Source organism: Camelina sativa, chromosome 10 (genome assembly GCF_000633955.1).
Source record: "Camelina sativa cultivar DH55 chromosome 10, Cs, whole genome shotgun sequence".
In the NCBI taxonomy this organism is placed as follows: Eukaryota; Viridiplantae; Streptophyta; class Magnoliopsida; order Brassicales; family Brassicaceae; genus Camelina; species Camelina sativa.
This window is the reverse complement of record NC_025694.1, coordinates 5,226,282-5,241,959: the sequence shown is the minus strand read 5'-3', so window position 1 is coordinate 5,241,959 and position 15,678 is coordinate 5,226,282. Positions and strand designations below refer to the sequence as shown.

General features: G+C 32.1%; 2 protein-coding genes across 2 annotated transcripts; both read right to left on the bottom strand.

Annotated features, from left to right (window-relative positions):
- LOC104717207 lies at window positions 8,255-8,944 on the bottom strand. The gene has a single exon (XM_010434747.1). The coding sequence runs from the start codon at window positions 8,725-8,727 to the stop codon at window positions 8,524-8,526; it is 204 nt and encodes a 67-aa protein (XP_010433049.1). The 5' UTR covers window positions 8,728-8,944; the 3' UTR covers window positions 8,255-8,523.
- Window positions 9,555-12,353, bottom strand: LOC104717206 (origin of replication complex subunit 5-like). The gene is made up of 5 exons (XM_010434746.2): window positions 12,193-12,353; window positions 10,916-11,744; window positions 10,413-10,826; window positions 9,908-10,229; window positions 9,555-9,800 (listed from the first exon to the last, which is right to left on the bottom strand). Exons 2-5 carry the CDS (start codon window positions 11,731-11,733, stop codon window positions 9,750-9,752), a joined length of 1,605 nt encoding a protein of 534 aa, XP_010433048.1. The 5' UTR covers window positions 11,734-11,744; window positions 12,193-12,353; the 3' UTR covers window positions 9,555-9,749.

The following is a 15,678-nucleotide window of genomic DNA, read 5'->3' as shown; positions in this document are numbered from 1 at the left end:
AAATTCAAAAAACTTTTTTGTTAGAAAAAAATATAAAAAACAAAAAAGCTTATATATTCCTTTATTTCCTATTTCTGTTGATATAATCTTACATTTTTATCTTTACTGGAAAAATTAAACATTTGCCTTTTAAAACAAGTTACATGATAATTTCTGTTGATATAATCTTACTTCAATATCTAATCCACTAAATTATTAATTAATCCTACTTTTTTTTAATTAATCCTACTGGAAAATATCAATATAAAACTAACTTTATAAAGTGTAGAAAATTACATTGTCATGCCATTGGTTTTAAAGTCACATATTTAATTTTTTGGTAAGAATAAAAATGTAATTTAAATATAAGACTAACAAAATCTTTTAAATAATTATTAGTTTCTAAAACAAAATATTGTATCTCTCTAATTAGTTATGGACAAAAAAAAATTAATTAATTTATAAAAATTGTAAACCAATCAGAATTTTAAAAAGTAAGATTTTGTATCTAAGTATCCAAATTATTATTTTAAAATAAATAACTGTATTTAGAAGATTTTTTTAAGATATTGGATTATGATTCTCTTATCATCTTTTTTTTTTCATTTACAAATTGTTTAGAATTATCATAAAATACATATGATAAATAAATACGTAGATTTTTTTCTGCATATATTGTGATTTGAATTTTTAAAAATAAAGACATATTACTCAATCTATGATGAAAAATGTGTTTTTAATGTTCCACATCAGTGGGTTGGTAAAACTAAAATTATGTGATTAGTAAAATAATAAATTTTATTTTCACAATTAAAATATTATAGTATTCTAAAATTATTAGTATTTAAACATATATATTTACGGAATATATTCTAGTTATAATTAATTACACTAACTCTTTTAGAAGGTAATTTATTTGTTTAATTTTAGTTAAAAAAAATTTTGAAAGTTTCTAAAATATGAAGTTTTTGTATGATTCAAGTCTAAAGTTTATAAAGCAAAATTATTCAAATATTTAGTAAGATAGTTTTCAAAATATTAATAAAGCGGGTAAATTTTTGAACTTTATGGTCTATAGTCTTCCTTATATTAAAAAAATAAAAACAACATTCATCTTAGAGTCACACAATGTACTTGCTCACGCGTAAAAATACATATAGCTAGCTAGCAACATATATCTTCACCACTATTATACTTGTAACTTGTAAGTGACAAATGAATAACTATACATCATTTTCGAATGAAATCTCCTTTCGCTTCCTTCCCATATTGCATTCGTTGGGAAGCTTTGAGGCAACAATCGCTTATAGCTCAATGTGTACTCTTCCAGTCTTCCTATTGACATTTTGGTATTGGTTCGATAGTTTTGATTTCTTTTGTTGTTGATAGTATAAAACAAGACTTTTGCTAACGGTTGGCTACCCGCGCCGCATGGGAACCCAACATTGACTTGTTTTTTTTTTTCAATATATTTTGTTATTTAATTGCTAGTAAATCTCAAAGCCACGTTTAGGTTTAGAAGAACGTATTCACGTACATGTCCGTAACAATATAGTATATATCCCACGTAAGTTTAAGATTTGGAATAACTAAATAAGAACAATAGAAAAACACTGCAAAGTAATGTTTATATATTATAGACCGTCATCAAAACGTGTATAATTTTTTGTACAATACACCCTTTTAAATAAGATACTAAATAAAATATTCAGATAATACTTTCATAAACAATTAAAAATAATCAAAAACATAGAAACAAAAATTCTAGTCAGTTTTTGAGAATATACTGTATTACTAAAAATACCAAAAGAATCTTGCCTTTTTACACAGTCGTTAATGTATAAAACACGCTTCCCGTTTCTAAATAATGATTATATTTGAATAGTCTTGTACATTGTCTACTGCCTTTTTAACTGGACCTTTTTGACCCAAAAAATATTGACTTTCATATATTCTCTAGAAAATGAAAACTTCAGAAAATAATTTCAATTGTGATGGCATAGTGGCGTATGAATTTGATTCTCGCTGTATTCGTATATTAGCTATGTATTCGATATTCACCTATTCATTAGTTGATACAGTTTTTCTTTTCAGAACTGATTAAAAGAAAAACTGCAGAGCTGATTAAAAGAAAAACTGCAGACAAACTAATGCTTTAAACTTTAAGTTAAAGCATTAGTTTGTTTGCAGTTTCGTTACTCCGTCGGAATATTATCAAAATTAGGTAGCTATATAGATCATAATGCAGATGCAGTTTAAATTACTTGTTAAATTAAGTCTACTGAAGTAAACAACACTTTCATGTTGAAAATACGATATGGTGGAAAAGCTTGAACAAGTAAAGAGGCCGTCATTACTCTCTGACGTTACTAATGGTTTAAATTCTGCCTACATCAGTAAGACTCACGGGATAATAAATAAGTATAAGATAATGTATATTAGTGTATAGTTGATTACTAAATATCATTATGATTTTAAATTCGGTTTGAAGTAGTAGAAATTTTTCTTCTTCAACTAATTAACGTTATCCATGATATAATATGTCAACTGCAAATTGTAATTAAGGTTTAATATCTCTATTTAAGTTCACACATGTATTTGTTATTTTGAACTCTTTTTCTTCATGGTTATATTATCTATTTGTTAAAATCCTTTTTTTTTTACCTAATGAAATTTCATACCTAAACCTAACTTATGAGTAACAAAGCATAATTTTGTTTTTTTAGTCGTTGGACAACAAAGCGTAAAGTTTCTTATATTAGTTTCTGTGATTTTTTTAATATGTAGTCATCAACATTGAGATATGTTGTTTGGATATTTACATTTCATACTCGTGGTGTATAATTTCCTGTATAGCAACGTAGAACATACCTTGTACATGTGAGTTTTAAAATTGAAATATACATTATACGATGACTACATTCGTCCATAGAACTATACTTCTAGATTCACCTTACATCAACATATGAGGAATCTATAGTATTATTTCTATGAGAGAACATATTCCTCATAGAAATAAATTAGTGTTAAAAGGTCAAAAGAATCTGCAAATTAATTAACAATTACTATTAAAATTTTACGAAAAGGGAGCCAATGCGGAACGAGTCAAATCAAGTTGCGTCGGCAACGTCGGTGCGATCAGACGCCATGCATGCTTACATTTTCAATAAAACGGCGAAGACGGTGATTCTAGACGCCGTCATCTTTTTTTTTAATCAATATCGAGATAAAATAGCTACGTACAAATTAGGGCTAATATGTAGTTTTCCGGCCGAAACATCTTCTATTTATTTCGAATTTGAAAATAATTTTATTGAATGGTTCGTCATTCATCAAATTTTGTATACTAGAATGTTGTAGGACCAGTTTTGTAGTGCTTAATTGGGTACAATAAAAAGAAATGATTGATTTGGTTATCAAGAATTTGACTAATTGACTTAGTATCCACAAAGCTCAATCTTAATCAAGAAAACATAATAGTCTTGTGACTTGTGTGAGCTTAAAATCTTGCATAATTAATGGAAACATATACTATAATATACAAATCACATCAAGATAAAAATTTCGCTATCATCGGAATGTTGGCACCGAGTCATTGAATGCATGCACGTAACCAACGGTGGACAACTCATCAATTCATATACCCATCGTTCCATATTCATTATATATATACTCAAATCTCGATCCGTCTCTAATCAATTGTGTCCGATAAGTCTAAACTATAAGGATTATTTCCTTTATCACAAATCTATATCTATAAAGTTTCTCACAAAGGCACCCAAAAACTGAATTGCTTAATAAAATATTACTACTTAAAGAAAAAAATATCACTACTATTAAGTTTTAATTATAAATAATTATAATTTCGAATTTACTACTGTCTAATATATATGGTCAAATCTTCATAAGGATTCAATCAATGTGATATTTAAATTCTAATATACACACTTTTTTATTGATTACTTAATATTACACTAACATGATCTGGGAATCAAAAATTAACATCAATATCAATATCAAATATATATAGAATTAATTCTATGAACAGTACTAGAGCGATCCAGTCCAGTGAACTTGCAGATCCGAGGTTCTTTTGCTAAAAATGAAACTTTTTTTTTTATATAAGTGTCAATATCAAAGTTCTCGTTTAAAAAAAAAATCTTTCTAAAACGATGTATGGTCCATTTTTTCTTTTATTAAATCATAAATCTGAGGAAACAAAGGAAATAATGTTTGCTTCATATCCATACCAATAATGATAGAATTGGAATCAACTGGCATTTTCGTACCGTATAGACATGCATGTGGAGGAAATTTCTAGGAAAGCACATTACACTTGCTCGTGAATATGACACTCCTACTCATTATTCATCTCTTTATATATAAGACTCATATAATAACGACTCTTTCTTTTTTTTTGGTCGTCGTAAATCATATTTTTTTAGACTAATCGATTTAATTCTTACGGTTTGAGTGACCCCTAAGTGAGGCTATATAGTCATTTTCCTCAGTTGGTACACCAAATTATGATATCATTTACTACGGAAAAAAATATTAAGATCTCTCTCATATACATACATAGGATCAGTGATGTTATGCTACAGTTCAAAAACCATTACTAGTTGCCAAAAATAAAAATAGTCAATCACTCGGCCCAAACAATGTCGTTTTCAACACAGCCTAACCATGTCATTTTCGACAAAGCAGAACTAGTACAAAATAAATGTCAATAGTTAATAACAACCTAAACTACTCTTGGGCTTTTTAAGATCGGTCGCTATATGCGAAGTTCGTTCTATTTGGAGCCAAACAAATCAAACCCACGGACATGGGAACAATCAAAGATTGGACCGATTTAACATGCATGGAGGGCCTTTTTAACCATAATATTAACATCTCTGTCCACGTATGAAACTAGTATTTCTGTACATACTAACAAGAGATCGATAATTCTATATAGTACCTAATTAATCAACAAGGAAATTACGTTATATACTTATATTAACAACATCGTAACCAGTTTCAAATCAAATATTCAATACTTGTATTATTTCGATATCGAGATTTTACAGTTGCATCGATATCATATGAAAAGAATATGATATCTAATACGGATACCAAGATAAAATTCTAAGTTGGAACCCGATAGGCCGGTATATATACCAATTGAGTTGTTGTTCACATTTCCTTTTTTTCCTTCTTTTTTCACATTTCCTTATTTGACTAGAACATTTGAGAATATTCATGAGTCTGAGATGAACGTAAATGTATGTGATCAAACTGGATCCTAGGCCCAATAACCTCGTTACGCATTGTTGTTAATTATATATTCTATCCGTTTTTGTTTCTTCCTGTATCCATTTGTTTTTTGAAAAGAAAAAAAAAATCCCCAAACCTACAAATTAATTACCATACTCAATTTAGTTTGGTTTAGTTTATTTTACTTTGGTATGAGAGAAAACTTACATAAAGTGATAAAACCTACTTTCATTTGGTTCAAATAGGTTTAGTTAGGTTTGATTTTACTTTCAATCACACTCGCACGTACGGCAAGAAAAAGAAAAAAATCGATCCGAGAAAACTAACGTTAATAGGTAATCCACGTAAAACTATCATGTGTGTGTATGTATGCCATTCCATCATTTATTAACAACATAATAGCGCTATTACACCATACCTTTTTTTTTAAAAAAAAAGAAGTTTTGTATAACAATTTTATCATTCTCGTCTACAGTTTTTTAATTTGATTATTGGGCTTTGTGCAATAGCAAGAATGACAAGCCCAATGCCCAACGCATTTATTTTTATTTTGATAAAAGAAACCCTACGTAGCTAAACTAGCACCAAGTAGTTAAATTGTCTATAAATTGTTCCCAAAAAAAATTAAAAATGTACAACTTCAATCGTTGTAATTATATGGACCGTCAAAATATGAATTTCCTCGTCTGAATCGATCGAAAGACTTGAAGTGATCGTGATTGGTGATTGTGATTTGCGAAAGGTAGTTATGATTTGTGAGTGCTAATTGTACCTGAAATTAAAGTAAATCACTTCCATAATTGAAAAAAAAATCATTTTTACGGCCACATTGAGAAGAAAGAGAGATAGGGACACTGTGTAAGTTTGCCTTTTCGGGCACAGAACAGACATGCAGAGTCCAGCGACAATTATTTGAGGTTTGATATCCAAAAACCTTATCTTCTCCCAACACAATCAATCAAATTTTGATGATATGGTTTAAACAAATGTCCAACATTTAATCAAAATATATCCTCTCACAAAATCAACTAAACCTGGGAAATCAAAACTCTTTATTAGCCTAACAGTATGTTCCATCTTATGAGCATATATACAAACCTATCAACAAAATATCTTTTATCATCGAACCCTTAATTACTCTCTTCGTTTTTAGGCCTCGTGAAACTCGGTTCGTACTGATCTTTTTACCTTTTCCATAATTAATTCCAAATTGTATATCGATATGGTTAAACAGATATTTGTTTTATTCTTTTTTCGTATTATTAAGATTTAAGACCGAGGATTTGGAATTAGTACTGAATTATCTTACCTATCACCTATGTATGACATCCCCTTAATAATAATGAGAAACCACCGTGTGGCAAAATTGTATTATTGTTGTGACATGATATTGTTTTTAATCGGAAATGAAATATGATAAGATGTGGAAATTGTACGTCTAGAATCTAAAGGAACAGATAGGGAAAGATTGAGGTAGAGTGTTTTTGGGCTTATCTACCAGAAAAAATGAAAAAGAAAAGATGACAAGTGACGGTCCAACACCTGTTCACCTATTCTTGCCTTTGTCCCTTTTATCATGTACATGCGATTCCAGTTATTATTATTATTATTATTTTTTTTTTTTCTAGTTTGATCAATTTGTACGACTTATTCCAATCTGTTTTTCTTTAGAAAAAATATTATAAGATATCTGTGATCTTACCCAAATGATCAAATACAGAAAGTTTCTATATGGGCATTAAATTAAGACGTTGAAATGTACCGGTCGTTCTGGATATGTATCAAAGAGTGAATATAGAAACTGATAAAACATTTACATAGAGTTAGGTATTGACTAATGTAGATTTGTAGTAATCCACTAAAATGATAAACCAAAACAAAAAAATAAATAATAAGAGTTGAAACAATATGAAGAATTCACAATGGTATCAACTAGAAAAAATGGTATAATATATATTAGAGATAGACTTCGATGGATTCATTTACAGAATTAATATATAGGTGACATCAAACTATTGTCCCAAAATATCGAAACCATCCTTATCATGCTGCTATTATTCATGGGAGTCGTCTTACGACTTTAGATCTTAGTACCATCAATATCATTTACGTATTGTTGTCTACATTGCTTGCATTCTACAAACTTATTCTTATCATTTTAAACGTAACACAGTGAATCACCACGGCACCATAAGTCGTTTTTTACAACATGGTTATTACCAATATACTCTAAAATATGTATACGAGAACTTTATTACTTGTTACAAGAAAATGACAAAAAAAGTAAACGTGATAAATTAAACGGCCAGCTGACGACAAAGAAGCATGTTATCTAAATCAGCATCTTTGTACAATTTCTTTACAAAGAGATGTTGTGCGGTGTAGAATGGTCCAACCTAGTTTTAAACATAGAACCGAAGAAAAATACAAGAAAAAGTTGTTTTTCCAAGATTCAGAACGATCTGGTTTTGCCATACAATATTCAACAAAACTGTCATATACTCGACTTTAACAAAATTAACTCTACTGCTACAAGGACTATGTCTATGTTAGATCGAACTTAGGAGATTAGAATAATCTCAAAACGAGGATTTCTTTTGATGGCTCTGAAAAAACTAAACTAAAATGGAATCAAAGTAAAAGATACTCGAATATGCAAACGGAGCCGACTAATTAATTAAGTAAGAAGATTCATTTATATACCTTTTGTAGACACACAAAATATATATTCTCTAAACAAGTGAACGTGAGCGATACATAAGTTGTAATTAATTGGACCACTGACATTTTTTTGTCCACTTCATGTCAGTCTCTAGCTAAGACGTACAGCACAACTTTGGCATCATTCATATACAGGAAAGCCCTTATCAATCACTCAAATAGAGAACATATTTCAGCAGTTATCTAATATATATTTCCTGTTGAATCTTGCGGTAACTTTCCTAATACACAAATATAATTAACTTCAATCATGGTACTCAACCCATCATTAAAAAATATATGTAACACGTTCACGTTAAAATAACCATATCTTTATTAAGCAACAAATTATTTACAATGAACAAAACAAAGTAAACAACTCAATGAAATTAACCAATGTCCACCACCACGATGGGGCGTTTGATTTAGCAAAATCAGAAATCTCAGGGGAAAATCAGAAAAAAAACACTCAACATTGAGAGGACAAAACAAATAAATAAAATAGATAATACAATTTCAATGACCCCGCTCTGTGTGTTTCTTTCTTCACCTTTTCGCATCTCTGTATCTGTATATGTGTTTTGTTCAATAATACAAGACGAGATGACGGTCGCAAGAAGAACAAGAGTACTTGCGTTTGACCTTGAAACAGAGTGGCAAGAAACAGAACAACCACTTGGTCTCTATATCCACCGCCGATACTTTTCCACCACAGTATGGACACGTCCCCGGTGCTTGTTGCCGACCAAGCTCCGTCTTCTCTTCATGATACACAAATTCCAAACACATTTTTTTGCTTCTTTCCTTGTTTACTTCAAATCTTAGACGCTCCTTTGTGTCTTATCTTTTATAATGTTTCTAGCTACGTTAGCTGAGAAAAATCTAGAAGTGTGGAGAAGAAGAAGAAGAAACGAAAAGGATTTTGTATTACCAAGAAAGGAAATAAAACTATTTCAAGTGTACTAAGATGTGTTTTTCTCACAAGGCCTTGGTGTAGGGTTTAGCAATACAACGACAATGGATTTTATAGACGATGGAAGGGTGATGACGTGGCGGCATACTCTCCAACGATACATTTATATTGATATTTTTGATTCATATATTATTTTCTGTTTAATTTGAAAAAAATCTCTTTGAAACCAAGTCTATACGGTGTACAAACCAAGTTTATTAAGTGTAGAAACTATCTCATGATGATAGATACATATGTGACAGGTTTCACGATGCATAAATCATATAATTCCAAACCTAAAAACTAGGAATAGAAGAAACTCAAGTAGACAAGAAGATGGGAACAAAACTCACTCGTTGAATGATTATTCAGCCAATTTTTTACCATTTGAGATAAATAAGTTGGATGAATGAGTTGAATGATTATAAAGGAAATTTGTTCAACTCTTTCATCTCCTATTTAGTGGATGAATGAGTTGAATGCTATTTAACCAATTTTATTCAACTTGTATTTTTCAACCTAATCCAGTGTTTCACTTTCTTAACAGAGAAGTTTATCTCATCTCAGGTTTCATAAGAAATGAAACTAAACCGGATTCAAGACTGGTCTCATAACATCAGAATTTTAACTAACTCAGGTTTGATTCCGAAATCAGTTTGCCGTAGAAACTATAATAAAAATGGTTACATAAAAATAAAATAAAATAAACATCATTCACATACATTTACAGATCACGTTGATAACTTGGAAATTGCTTATCAATACGATAATGTTTCCTGAGAGAACTAAAACTAACTGCTAAATTCTACAATACAAGAAGCTCAATATTGTAGAGTGTGCCATTAAGCTTCAGATAACATTATCTTCTGTACAAGTACTTGGCTAGTGGAAAGCTGAGACTTCTCGCAGCCTGTAAACCATATTAGAGGAAACACACAAAAAAATTGGTGCATCAGCATTGTTTTTGTATTACCCCCTGCTATATGACTCAACAATTGGAAGCAAAGTGTTTGTTACCTTCAGAGCCAGATCTTCAGAGACCATAGAGCGGTACCTAATAGAACCTTCTAAAGGGCAGCTTCCGCTTTTGATCAAAAAGTGTGCATCACAAAGACTTGACACTTGCAGTAGAATATCAGACATCAGGTTGTTATTTTCTTTGTCGTAACCCGTTGGATCTTCGTCTTCTTCTTCTTCCTCTTCGCCAAATGATGAATCTCCCACAGAGGCAATACATTGGAATATCGCCAATAGTCTTTCCAGTGGAAAGCTTCCAGGCCCTTTCATGACTGCTTCCTGCTCTGCCATTTCCTTTTTTTCCATCGATTTCTCAGATGCCCTGAGAAGGAACCATTGTGAAGAAAGTATTAGATTTCTTAACTTCAAATGCATCACGGGAACACACACCACCATTACCTTCACATAATTTTATTAGACTTGTTATTAAACTCAGTGAATCTATTCATTTTCTATTCAGCTTAATGTCAAAAGAGAAATAATGACACTGTTTTTGACAACTTACTTCCGCTTTCTTTTACGATTATCCATGCCCCCTGTGGAGTCAAACATCGATGCGTCTAGCGTTGCTGGGTTTCTTGAAGCGAGAAATGCCGCAATAAGAAGATACTTTGCTGAAGTAGACATATGGAAGTCCAATGTTTCAAGTTCTTCACGGTTTTCAGAACCGTAGCTGGCTTTCTGCCTTCTCTCGCCTCTGGTGACACCATCATGAGGGTGACTCGAGACCCTGAATATCTCATTTAAACAGGGAGCAATAAGCGGTTTAAGATGGCTATACAGCCTTCTCTTCATATCTTCATTGGGTGAAATTCCTAAATCATCAAGTGGTTCACAATACTTTCTGAACAGTGATGAGAAGGTAGTAGACAGTTCCTCAACTCTCCTGGTGACCCTGCAGAATGGTTTCAACACGACACTGTTTGACACCAAAAACCATATCAGTAAACAATATGAGTAAAAGATAGAGAAAGCTAGTTGGGAGGCAAGGTTGCACAATCGCCTTACTCGAGGAATGCAGAGTACAATTTCCGGTTAACTTGATTCCTCAAGAAAATTTGACGAAGATCCTCTTCAGAGTACTCAGGAAAATAAAGAGGTAGAGGGTCAGTGTATCCCATGTTTGAGTAATACACATCAGGTGGCAATCCGCTGATAAGTATTATACCAAGTTGAGGCATCTTCAAAACATCATACAAACTGAAAAGAAACTGCAGAATCATAGAGCCTTTATCCCAGTCTCTGATAAGATCCACATTATCAAATATTAAGTACACCATCTTCCCCATAGGTTTCCCATCCGACTTATCTGGTCTTGAAGTTTCAGAACCAGACTCAAGAGACTCTATCACATTACCAAGGGCTTCACGAAGCAAGTTGACAAAATCAGATGGCTTGTCACATCGTTTAGCACTAGAGTACCCATTTGAAGAACACTTCCTATGAAGGAACAACTGATTCAGAATCGACTCAAACAAGATACGGGGACTGTAACATGTACGACAGCTTGAGTAAACAAAGGGACGACTGAGATGCCTGAGCACCTGAAGAACAACACTGGTTTTTCCAGTAGAAGCACTTCCATAGATCATTAATGGAAGAGTAGGGCAATCCAACGGACCCACAAGACGAATAAGGTCTAAAATCTGAGAGCGTCTGCCAGGAAAGTTGGATAGAACCGCATCCACCGTGATTGATTCATCCCCAAAAGTAAGATCATCAACGGTTGGTTGGTGGGATTCATTAGGTTCTGCGTTCTCAACAGTTACAGAAGATGAAGACCTGGTGCTTCTTCGAGTGGCTTTCGAACTCTCCTCTCTCGGCATGTTTTAAAAACCTGTGTCCAAAATGTCAGAAAGAAACAAGACATTGGTAGGTGATAGATAAACTAGAACAGTTACACAAATGTGAGTGATACCGTCTCAATGTGATACAAATGGAGCATTAAAACTCATTCAAGCTCCAATACTACATACATTATATGGCTATTTCAAATCAACTTCACAGCATAGGAACAAACAAAAATGCATAATGATCTCACTTCAACCAATTACATTATATGGCTATACCAAACCAACTTCACAGCATATCATAAAAAGATGGTTAACGATCTGACTTCAACCAATTCTGTAAAGATAAACCAAAAGCATAATAAACATCATAAAATCCCCAATTCTGGATCGCAAACCCTAAAGTAGGAACCTTTCTCTCAATACAACAAAGAATAGCAACAGAAGAGGAGGATAAGAACAAGTGAGGGCATAAACGGTTAATGAGACACTAACCAGCGATGTAAAAGGACGAACTTTGGTTGGATTTTAACTAGAAACTTCCTCCTACAAATCCCGAACCCAAAAAGCTATTTCTCCAAGTTTTTCCTTTTCCTAAGACTCTTAACTCGAGAGAGAGAGAGAGAGAGAGAGAGAGAGAGAGAGAGAGAGAGAGAGAGAGAGAGAGAGAGAGAGAGAGAGAGAGAGAGAGAGAGAGAGAGAGAGAGAGAGAGAGAGAGAGAGAGAGAGAGAGAGAGAGAGAGAGAGAGAGAGAGAGAGAGAGAGAGAGAGAGAGAGAGAGAGAGAGAGAGAGAGAGAGAGAGAGAGAGAGAGAGAGAGAGAGAGAGAGAGAGAGAGAGAGAGAGAGAGAGAGAGAGAGAGAGAGAGAGAGAGAGAGAGAGAGAGAGAGAGAGAGAGAGAGAGAGAGAGAGAGAGAGAGAGAGAGAGAGAGAGAGAGAGAGAGAGAGAGAGAGAGAGAGAGAGAGAGAGAGAGAGAGAGAGAGAGAGAGAGAGAGAGAGAGAGAGAGAGAGAGAGAGAGAGAGAGAGAGAGAGAGAGAGAGAGAGAGAGAGAGAGAGAGAGTGTGGAGACCGTTGCTTCGTAATTAGGTCAGAAGAGATATAACACAGCAAAATCAAACGCCCCAAGGAGAGAGAGCAAGATGGGAGATACACACACAGTTCGATTACCCTCGTCACTAGTCAGAACCTTAACCGACGTCGTTTAACGATTTCAAGATACAAGACATAAACGACACCGTTTAGTGATTTAAGTTCCATTCTTAAACGACACCGTTTAGCGACTTAAGTTCCAATCCTAAACGACACTGTTTGACCTCTTTGGATGAACTTATTTATTTGGGAGACATAAATTCTTATTCAAGAGAATGAATATAGAACAAGATATATATAATTAATAATTACTATCAAACATACAATCACAAAACTTGCAAAACATAAATTTTACGCAAAGATAGTCAACAGTACAACAAAAAATTTTCATCTGGTAATAAATTACCAACCACATTCTTTCCTCTTTATTTCTTTTAATGAAAACGCAACACAATATACGTACTTCTTTGAGCCATATATCGCTGTATCTTCTTTGAGTTGCGTCCTTTGAGATAACAACATAAATTCCTAGTAAACATATGTATATGTCAAACTTGTTTTTACTTGCATGGAACAAAGTAACAGTAGCATGAGAAATTGTTGATAGTAAGTAACGAGACTCATTACATGTTTCCTGGTCAATGCATAAGTCTATTAACAACATCGAACTGAATAGCTCAATTACCTTCTGATCTTGTGTTGTGTATTCGAACAAATTAATGTGGGTCTAATAAACAAGAACAAGTGTACTAATAGCTCCTTAATGTATATATATATACTCACGCTGTTCGTGAGATGAAAGTACCGAAAAAGAAGAAGTAGACGGGTTGTACTACTGACATTCAAGGAATGGAGAGGCAAAACGATACCTCAATTTTTACCTGAACTCGAAATGACTTGAACTATCTTATTAGCAATGTATGTGGTGGTGTCACTGTCACATCAAAAATAACGAAGAATATATATAAATTATAGACTATATATTTCCATTTATTGAGTATGATTTACGAAATACGGTTTTGATAACTTCATTCATAAAATAAAATTTTCGTTTATAATAAATAAAAAGTGGGATTCGGTTTAGAGATAGGAAAAAGTATATAGTTTGAACAGTTCAATTATAATATAACTCGTAGTAGTGTCGTAGGACAATAGAGAGCTTTTTTCTAAACTATAATTTCTTCAACTTCTTTACATTGAATAAATGACATTATATAAAAGAGTCCACTAATTGGGATACACATATTTTGTTATTGTAAAAAATATTTAAAAACGGGAGAAAGTTGCCATTTCCGCCGTCTGATACCAATATTGTCACTTAAGTATTATAACACCTTTTGGTCAAAATAATTTAAATGAAACTTTTGAGTTTCTTCAATTAACAATAAGAATAGATACACAAAAAGTTGGGGTTGGGTTGTAGTGGACAAATATGTGCCTCCATGTTTAATGAAAATCGAAACCTGGTTAGTAAATTAGTATAAAAATATAAGCCATTATTTCGTTTTTATACTATTTAGTCACACTAATTTCTCGATGATCATAGATATTTTCTGTAGAGTTAAACAGGATTAATCTCAATCAAACAGTTTGTACAGTATTTAACTATATTTTACTCATAAATATATATATGATAAATCATAAATCTATCACTGAATTCACTAAAAAGGTCAAATACTTCACATGCTGATACTACAACACTACACAGTCTACACTAGTCTCTGTTTTTTTTACGGCACAACACTACATAGTCTTTTTTTATTGTTGCCCCACTACAATCTTACCAGTTACCACATAGATAGATGTAAAGGGAGTGCTCATGTCTGAAGTTGTTATAGTGCAACGCATGGAAGGTCTACAAGGCCTATAAAACTAAAACGAATTTTAATTAGTTGAAATACTAATCATTGATATGAAAATTGGTTTGCCTAGCACATACATACTTAACAATGATTTTATAGGCATATATTATCCATTAATATATACTACTAACAATTAGTATTGGAGGATTACATGGGCATGCAAATGCAAAGGTGTCTTAGTGTCATAATTACTAGATATATGTAGACATACGAATATTGGGCCAACACTGTCTTGAGCCACTCTTTGGCATAATGACCTTTCCACTACAAAATGACAAATGATATATTTAGTTCACATGAAAGCTTATTCCAACTATGTATTAATCCGTTCAAATAACTTCAAATGTAAATTTTCACTCAAACTAATCAGTTGAATTGCTTGCTTTTTTTTTTCTGTTACATTATATTATTTAAATGTGACAAAAAAATATTGTGGACCAAAAAACAGAAAGAAACAAAGAAGAAGAAGAAGAATTTTTACAGTTACATTGTAATAACCAGTTAAAATATTGATCGATAACATCGATCATTCATGCCAGTAATCACTGAAGTAACACCATTCAATTTTTAATACTACATAGATTAATAGTTGAAGCTAATGCAATCATATGATAAGAAAATATGTTTTGGGGAAAGATAGTTCTAATACTATTATACTAATCTCTGATTTAAAAGTTCGCATCAAACTAAAGAAGATAATCTTAAAGAAGAAAAGAATATTGTTGCTCAAATCTAATACACCAAACGATGTACATTAGATCGAAGATTTATAAGAATTTATGTAAAACTAATAAATCTATACGAAAAGATAATGGAATGAAAAGGTGATAACACTATTCCTAAAAAAAGCAATACAAAAAGCACATTCTATCATGAAGCGAGGCAACTTATGTTTACACAAAGAACAATGCGGTCAAGTTCCACTTTTCTTGGGTCATAATTAATTTCTTCTTTTCTCTTCTTGAAAAGCAAAAATATAATAATAACAAAACAAGTGATTTATATATAGTATGATTCTAATAGAAAAAA